The sequence below is a fragment of the Anarrhichthys ocellatus genome, unplaced genomic scaffold, assembly GCF_004355925.1.
Source record: "Anarrhichthys ocellatus isolate YVR2014 unplaced genomic scaffold, GSC_Weel_1.0 scaffold12, whole genome shotgun sequence".
Classification (NCBI taxonomy): Eukaryota; Metazoa; Chordata; class Actinopteri; order Perciformes; family Anarhichadidae; genus Anarrhichthys; species Anarrhichthys ocellatus.
The window spans coordinates 385385-394751 of NW_022280042.1; the positions used below are offsets into that span (position 1 = coordinate 385385).

The 9367-nt window shown below is 42.9% G+C and overlaps 1 protein-coding gene across 7 annotated transcripts in view; it reads right to left on the reverse strand.

Annotated features, from left to right (window-relative positions):
* dgkza (diacylglycerol kinase, zeta a) overlaps window positions 1-9367 on the reverse strand; it is a 92585-nt gene that overhangs the window by 40121 nt on the left and 43097 nt on the right. For 4 of the 7 annotated variants that reach the window (XM_031852316.1, XM_031852315.1, XM_031852312.1 and 1 more), the window contains 6 exons: window positions 6253-6364; window positions 5508-5594; window positions 5284-5396; window positions 5091-5191; window positions 2464-2543; window positions 1997-2041 (listed from right to left, as the gene is read on the reverse strand). In XM_031852316.1, coding sequence (XP_031708176.1) covers window positions 1997-2041; window positions 2464-2543; window positions 5091-5191; window positions 5284-5396; window positions 5508-5594; window positions 6253-6364 — 538 coding nt within the window. Of the gene's footprint in view, window positions 1-1996; window positions 2042-2463; window positions 2544-5090; window positions 5192-5283; window positions 5397-5507; window positions 5595-6252; window positions 6365-9367 lie in introns of those variants that run through there. The other 3 variants (XM_031852317.1, XM_031852313.1, XR_004212951.1) reach the window with 2 other exon arrangements.

The window sequence follows — 9367 nt, forward strand, 5'->3', positions numbered from 1 at the left end:
CGGTCTCTTTGAAACCTCGCCTATCTCAATACGGCGAAAGGCGCCGTCACATCCAGGGTTATTATAGTAAACTACAGTGATGTCAATCTAAAAAAAAAAAAAAAACTATATCCCTTATGACAGTGATTCTCAACTGGTGGGTCGCGACCCAAAAGTGGGCCGCAGACCCGTTTTCAGTGGGTCGGGGGCCTTTGTCTGAAAGAAATTCTGTGCTTTTATTTTGAAGGGGATTTTTTATGCAGCGGAGTTATTCACAATCCTTAACAGTATTTGGCGTTAATGCCTTGTCATACTAATATACACCTGCCATTTCACAGTATAGAAGAACGCCCACAAAGTTTGTTTTTATATGCTAATTGAGCAAAACGCAAGTACGACACAGACTACATGAGATGTGGATTTTCTTACATTGAGGACAAAAGAGGGCAAAAAACTCAGTGTGTTTTGTGCAGCGAGGTTCTGGCACAAGAAAGCATGAAGCCGTTTTACTCGTTTACGTGAAACGTGTGTGGGACGGGGACTGACAGGAACAATTTCTCTGCACAAGAGACCTCCTACTACTACGAAAGCAGAGGACATTTTCAGCTCAGGTTCAAACTGCACCATCCTTTCATTAAATACATTTGAGAAGTTGAAAATTTGGGTCGCGGCTTGTCATTAAGGGGTGATGGTGGGTCCCGCAGCCAGACCAGTTGAGAACCACTGGGTTAAGAGGAACAAAAACAAAACTGAAATGATATTGCCTGGTTAAAAAGTTAAAAATAAAACATGAAAGTACATTAATTTCAGTTTTTTGATATATCACTAAGGAAAAAAGGAGACAGCATGAATTTCTACCAACTCTTGTGACATTGAACAACACATTCTCACTCCCAACTGGTCAAATACCAACACTTGGTCAGCGGCCCTACTCTTCAAACTATGGCGCTCTGAGTATCCGTCTAGCGTCACTTTTGGATGTGTCAGGGATGGCAACAAAACCACTTCGGTAGGCTTGACTGACTGTCAGGACTGACTGGCTATTAACGTAATAGTGGCAATATTATTATTACTGATAGGAATGAAGACGACAGAAATAAAAACCAAGTTATTCTTTAAGTGGTAGAACACTATTTAGATACACTACTTCGGTAAATGAGTACTGATGAGGTTTTAAAAAGTGTTCTAGCAAATCGACCAATAAATCTGATATTTCCTGTTCTCACTTCACATTTGAATTCTACCCCGATGTTGTCTTAATGATGACATTGGAATAACTAAATGGGTACTGTGTTTTGTCCTGCTCCTGTTAAAACATGATTTTATGGGAGTATCTGTGTGCACATATTGTGTTGTGTAATGTATTACTGGCCACATGCTGTACTTTGTATCCCTTAGAGTACAAAATGTGTTCTGTTTATGTGTGTGGGTGTTTGTTTAGAATTATTTGTGTGTATGTGTATGTGTATGTGTGTGTGTGTGTGTGTGTGTGTGTGTGTGTGTGTGTGTGTTAGAGGAATTCAAAGCAGGATTTCATATTGGTGAAACATTAAGAGCCCTCTTTAACTAGACTTCTGTCTCAGCAGTCAATCACTCCCCCTAGCTATCAGCACTGGTGTCAGATATAACCTTTCTACCAAAATCCACCACTGGATCCAGACAGGAAGCTTGACTCATGACTTTGATGGTTTGACTTCGAAAATAGGCGATTTTAAACAAGCCTGAAAGAAGTGCAGCAATATTAGCAGAGTAATGTGTTACATCTATTAAATGATTATTAGCTATGGGATGACCAGGGGCTTTGGTAGTTGTGGTGTAAATCAGAACTTTGCTAGAGACAGAATCATCATTTTTTCCTTAAATATTACCATTTCCTCTGTGTGATAATATCATACTTCAGTAAGTGTTGCTTGTTTGTACTCATTGTTAATGCAAAATAAAAGGAATTGATTGATTGAAGCTGTTAGTTTCCCGTGTGCCTCTGAGCCAAACAAAAAACACACCACAAACTACCAACCTGCAGTCCCAAGCATCTGAAGGAGAGCTGGACAGAACAGAAGTCCTAGAGAGGAAGATGGGAGCTTAGAAAAGACAGGAGAGTGTCTACAGGCTTCACAACTCTAACTGGGAACCAGTGCAATGGAATTTGCATATACTTGCTCAACCAATCAGAGTGAGCCACTTCCTTCCTACAGCACCAGCCATTCTCATGGATGGTATAATGCAACATGACTGTAACACAACACAATACTGCTTCCTGAATGTGTGCCTCTGGATATCTGTTTTAGGTGTAAAACATAAACTTTAACAATTCTATAAATGAGTAAAAAGTCCTTGTTCATTAACTCAACTAAGCACACATGCATAGCTCCACATTTTAGCAAATGGTCTTCTGCTTGCTTTCGTCTACATCTTTTTCTTTCCATGCAGTGACACAGAAGCATGCCCTCTCCCTCTGTACCCCCGGCCCTCTCTCCTCCTTACCTCCTGTAAACGCTGGATGTGTTCTCTGCAGGTTTCTAAGTCGCTGTCACCAGAAACCACAATCAGTCCCAGAGGAATGGCTGCAGATACAGAGGAACAAGACAATTATCCAACAGCACTTTGATATCTACTTATACAGTGGTTCTCAACTCCAGCCCTCAGGAGCTCAAATACTGCTGGTTTGAATTCTGGTCACATAGAAGGGACTGATGTAGACCTGGGACTCCACATGAGTCTAATTACAGATATGGAAGTAAGGACAACCAGCAACACTGAGATTGCTGAGGACTCAAATTGTGAACCACCAACAACAACATGCCAATGAATATTTAACCTGGCTAGGTGAATGTTTTGGGGTTCCGAAAACACCGATGCATTAGTATTGAGAGAATATATGCTGAAAATGATACTGGTATATTTGATGAGAACATCTTATTTGTGACAGAAAGAAACAGCCTATAGGAAAGATCAGAACCAGAGCTGTTTAAAGAGGGATTTAAAGTTGTGTGCAACTTCAGAGCCACATGTCAGGGCGCCTACAGAGATACCACTGGGAGAGTGCAAAGAACTGGGACTGGTCAGTACGGGTCGCTTGTGTCTTTGATGCCAGTGGATAGCTAACAAAGGAGCTAGACACAGAAAGCTAACGCATATCAGACAAACACATAGTCATTGAAATGTTCTGCTCAACATCACTGAAGTAACTTTAGCCCTTGATGTTTTTATTCACAAAGTAACTCCTGTTCTATAAGTGTGTATACAGCCCACCGGTGCTAGTGGAGTAGAATTAAAGCAAGATACCGCCTCATGTGTGACACATTTGTCTAGCCCAGTACCTCAAAATGATGATTTATGTACAGCGCCAAGTTAACTTTGGTGTCTTTTATTTTCTTAAGTGAGCCTGACCAAGCCAGTCGTTGAAACAACAGACGGCTCCCTGAGGGATCAGGCCGGCTGCACCAACACAACACTGCTGGATGAACATCAGAGCTCCTGAACCCACACACAGCTCTCATTGATACCAAATATCTGTCTCAGGGTGGAAGACAAACACTGCTCTGGGAGTGTCAGATTATAAGAGAGATTCTAGAAAAGTGCCTGTTCACTTTGTGGTCCATTCACTATTCTCCAAACAAGCTTCAATCCTCAAGCTTTATCGCTGGCTTCGTTACTGTACATCTCTGAGTGACTTTAAGTTCTCTTCATTCTCTTGTTGGTCAGACAAACAAGTCATTTGACACCAGTGATGATTGGACTATATTATAGTATAGAATGATAGTTCTTCTTTATACATCGAGATCTCTATTAAACCATCTCTCCACTCGATCCATGTTCAGGGTGGAATACAGAGCCACAGTGAGGTGATATAACCACTGTGCATATTTTTAGCCATCTCCCCAAGTGTGACACATCCACAAGTTGAGAGCAGGGATTGATTTGCATAATGAGAAACAACTCAAACTTCAGATAGCAAGAACAAAGGATGAGGTATGAAATGATGGAAATTAAGAACATCATTTAATACCAATAGACATTTCACATTATATTGAAAAAAGGGAATTGTGGATCATTAATATGAATTAGTATGAAATATTATATACGTTTTCATCAAGGAACTACAGATTTAAAGCCTGTACAGTACATTTATATGATATGAAACACACAGAAACAAAAAGAACCATGACTACATTTACACTAATATATAGTCTACAGTGTTCTAAAGCGTTCTGGTTACAATGTTGTAATAGGGAAGAGCGCCACCCGGTGTCAGAACTCTGAGCTGACATGAACTAACTGACTGCATGCGAGTGTAATTGTCTCTAATGACAGAGACAGAAGCTTACCCACTCTACATTCCTGAGATGTCAGCGATGCTGCTCACTGTTTGAGTGTGCTCTATGTAAATCACAGACATCTCTCACTGAAGAGTGTCTGAGATGCAGCATGAAGAGGCAGCTGAGAATCATCTTGTTGACCTTCACATCACTGCTCCACCTTCTAATCATCAAGCAGTGTGATTCCCTCTTGAGCCTGAAGATGCTGCTGTCATGAGGGTCCATGGACCTTCAGCTCATATCACACATCACTGACCTGTGATCTGATATATGAACATATAACCTGTTCCTTTCAGATGAATATGCCTGCTGTAGACCAACTATACCCTCACTAAACACTTATTGTATTGTTTGATCTGGAAATCATCTGTGGTACGATTATGGCTGGATGAATGAATATCACGTTAATAAAAAAGTATTATGTATTTGAGCCGATACATTTCTGTCGTTTTCTTGTTGTTTTATGCTGTCATTAGCAGTATTTGATATCAGCTTGTGTGTGCTTTGATTTGAAAATGCAATAACACATCATCATTAAAGCCTTGGTGGTGCATACGTGAGCGTTTGGTGGTGCATACGTGAGCGTTTGGTGGTGCATAGGCGAGCGTTTGGTGGTGCGTACGCGAGCGTTTGGTGGTGCGTACGCGAGCGTTTGGTGGTGCGTACGCGAGCGTTTGGTGGTGCGTACGCGAGTGTTTGGTGGTGCATACGTCAGTGTTTGGTGGTGCATACGTCAGTGTTTGGTGGTGCATACGTCAGTGTTTGGTGGTGCATACGTCAGTGTTTGCTTACATGCTTGTCGTAGTTTGTCCTTGTCATAGTGCAGAGCGTCATAGTCTGTCATACTGATCCTGCTGACTCTGATCCTCAGCCTCTCTGGGACCGGCTGCTGACTGACACAAACACACACACACACACACACACACAGAGTCATCATTAGAAGCTGAACATCAGGGTCTCCGGTGGTTTTGAGTGTGTGACTTACTCATTGAGGTGTGGTAGTGAGGTCTGTCGTTTGGTTTTCTGCACCATGTTGGCCTGGTTTCTGAGGCTGATGTGGATAACAGAGGGAGCAAGTCTGCACGGTTCACCATCCACCTAACAAGTATATCAATCAATCATACCCACACTGCTTCAGTATTCAGTCATCACTACTGGGCAGATGTTACACACTGTGGTTGTACAGATGTGCGTATGGATAGTATGTACCTGTACTGGGAGAGGTTTAGTCGTGGTGAGGGTGACTTCTCTGCACTGGTTCAACCTCTCGCCATGACCTCCAACCTGGAGAGTGGCCTACAAACACACACACACACACACACACACACACACACACACACACACAGTTTAACTTCACACGCGGTCCTTACTCCAGCTACGACTCAATGAAATACTGTTTTTCTGGTGGCAGACTGATCATTATGGCTTTGAACTCATGATAGTCGAGCTTTACTGCTCTGATGATCTGTTCTTTCCAGAATCTTCAAACACTCTTCTGACTATCTAGATTAAAACATATTCTGCCCCCAGCCCCAAGTTGTTACTCAAAAAATGTCTGGAAAGAAGTGGAAATAACATATTATAAGAAAAATAAGATGTAAATATTTACATGTTATAGTGTATGAGAACATGTAATACTGAAAGTGACATCAATGTAGCCAACTCGGATGATGCTAAAACTTTTGAATTCTTGGTTCTCAGTTCCAGCTACCAGGAAACACTTAAAAGCTTTTTACTTTTTCTTTGAAGGTTGTGGAAATACAGTTCAAATACGAGCACGTGCTGTTGAAATAGGGAAGTTCCTTGTATGTGAATCTATAGCTTTCCAATAAAGGTGATTGTGAGATGTGCAACTCTGTAAGGAGAAGATGTGAGGAATGAACTGGGGGCTACTACCTATGTTAATTAGTCTGTTAGTTACTATATTACCCCGAGTACACAGTGAGCTACGTACCAGTGAAGTCATAGTGAAGCCAATGACCTCGATGTATCCATCATCATGGCGTTGAGGTTCAAAGTCGTGATGTTCACTGGGGTTTCCCCAAGGTGTAGTACCTGCACAGTATCTAAAGAACACAACACACACCACATCATCAGAGACACTTCGTCATGAAGTTAACTATTTAATGCTTATACAGACGGATTAGGCAGAAAAGGCTCGTATGAGAGAGCTCTCAAAGAATCCACTAGGTGTTGCACTAAACTCAGCAGACTGAAGCTGTGTTGATACGCACTTGGCACCGTATCGTGAACCTTTGCAGAAGGCGAGCGAGCTCCGAGCATGAATGAGGCGTTTCTACTTCATGTGCTGTTTGTTGCTTTATTCTCTAAAACACCAAAGGGCGAACAAACTAAATGAACTGTGAAGAATCAAAAAGACAACTGTAAACCAACCTCCACCATGCCGAGGTGGACGATCTCTGTAAACTCTCATAGTCATGGACTACAATTGCTTTTGAACAAGTCCTGTATGACGTGCATTATAAGGAAACAAAGGTTCAATATCCTGTAAACTATCATTTTTAAGACCTCCTGTTTCTAAAGCATTTAAAAAGGTCCAGAATGTAGCATTTCGGGAGCTCTGTTCACAGGAACACAATATAAAATTCATAACTATGTTTTCATTAGTGTATAATCACTTAAAACTAGGAATCACCCAAATCTACATAGGGAGCAGGTCCTCTACGCCATATGGGACCACCATGTTTCTTCAGCAGCCCTGAATGGACAAACTAAACACTGGTCCTAGAGAAAGCCTTTTATTGTGTTATGTTAGCTAAAGGCCACCACATCTCTGCACACATGGAAAGCGAGGACTGATAGGAGGAGTGTTAGGTCACCACTAGATGACACTAGATCCTACACACTGCTCCTTTAAAAACAAATAGTCCATCTTTGCAAAACCCTTGGATTTGTTGATAGTGCTTTTATCAGTGCTATTTGTGACAGTCACGTTCGAAAAACTCAGAGTGCCAATAGTGGGTGCCTCGTCACAAAAATGCTGAGGTGCATGACCAAGCAGAGCCGTGATAACGACACGACGGCGACTACAAACTAAGCTTAAGACAACCTCACAAACCACCGCTACCCAGCATTTTTCTCAACAACTGCAAATACATCACCAACAAAATGGATGTAATGAATGTACAGATCTCAGCAAACAAACTGGTTGAGGACTGTTGTATTCCGGTAACAACAGACTGAGCTGGCAGGCCTCACAACAACCATAGACAGTCACTGTTCTTCTGATTGTGAGCACCACACACTTTAATGCAGACCCATCTACCTTCGATGTGTGTTTACCGTTTTCATAGTCACAACTCTTCACATTCCACCAGATGCTAATGCTAGCTTTGGCTACCTGCTCAGTGTTCACAACCAATCACAACAAAGCTCACATCCTGAAGCCCCCCCATATCATAGCCGGTGGCTTTAACTATGCCGATTTAAAGGCCCATCATCACATTAAATGTTCTACTGGGGAGTAAAATACAGGAGATAAGACTTATTCTAACATTAACAAGTGTTTAAGGTCAGCACCACTACCACATGTAAACCTACTCCTAACCCCAGCATACACCCCCCTCAGAAGAAAAGCTCCATCCACCACAAAGACTATGGGGACGTGGAGCTTAATCGCAGCTGTAGGATTGTTTTGAAAGGACTGGGAGATTTTTAAGAACATCATTGAGAAGCCCTAGATGCCAAAGGAGGGGATGTGTTGTGATTACATCACAGCTAACAGGACCGGCGTCACTCTTGGTGTCGGACCAAAACACGTCCGTTAGCTGTGACAGAACATACCCCGGCTTGTCGTGGCAGAGCCTCCAGCCACCTCCTCACTGTGCAGGAGCATGATGGGAGAAATGTGCTCAGAGTGTTTAATCCGGGGAAAGCTGCAGGCCATGTTGGTGTGACGATATTGGGTGCCGACGATATGAGAGGACCAGCTCTCTTAGGTCTTCACTAAATCTTCAACCTGTCCCCGTTTAATTCCACCTTCCCTACTGCCTGCAGTCTGCCCTCTAAGCCAGCCTCCCACCCACTTCAACCCGTACCAGTTTGCCTACTGGTCTACGGAGGATGCCACTGCTCTTCACACGGTACCGACCCACCTTGAACACCAGGGGAGCTATGTGAGGATGCTTTAATAGGCTCTACCTGTTACACAGCCATCCCGATAGACAGGTTACTAAACTTACTGACCAAGAACTCTCCCAACCCACCTGCCTCGGGATCAAGGACTTTCCGACTAACAACCAACAGACCGTTGGACCAGGCCTCCACCTCTCCTCCATCCTCCTCTTACGCTCAGCACCAGCTCCCCACTGGGTTGTGTGTTGAGCCCCATCCTATACACCCTCAACCCTCATGACTGTGCCCCCACTCATTCCACCAACACAACTGTGGTTGGACTTATCTCAGGAGACAAGACAGTCTACAGGGATGAAGTCCAAAGACCAACAGTGTGGTGTTCAGAGAACAATCTCATCCTTAAACAAAATAACTCATAATAGACTTCCCCAAGAACAGTGCAGACCCCGACCCACTCTACATCAACAGGGACTGTGTGGAAAGGGTCCAGCACGTCGCTGATGATCGCTCGTGGTCTACCAACACCACCTCAGTAGATATGAAGGCACTTCCTGAGCTTCCTCAGTTGCTGGTGTCGGCTGCTCTCTGCCCTCTGTTGAGGACTTGTTCAGCCTTCGCTGCCTCAGTAGAGCAGTCAACATAATAAAAGACCCATGATGTCCCGCTGGACACCATCTGTCTGATCTGCTGCTCTCTAGTAGACGCTTCAGGTCCATCAAATCACAGACTGAAACAGACCTTCTAGCCCAGAGCCTCTGTCTAAACTGACTATCAGCACTACAACGCTTTCAGTTACATTCCTTTGTATAAATAGAACATGCCAACTGCTCCTTACTTTATTCATTATACATACATATTCCCTATTTATTTGACTTGTTTATAGAGCTGTGCAATCGACAGAAGGCAACATCTTCCTGTGTTTATAGGTCACTGCAAATACACATTTTCTATTTATAATATCAACTTTATTAGTT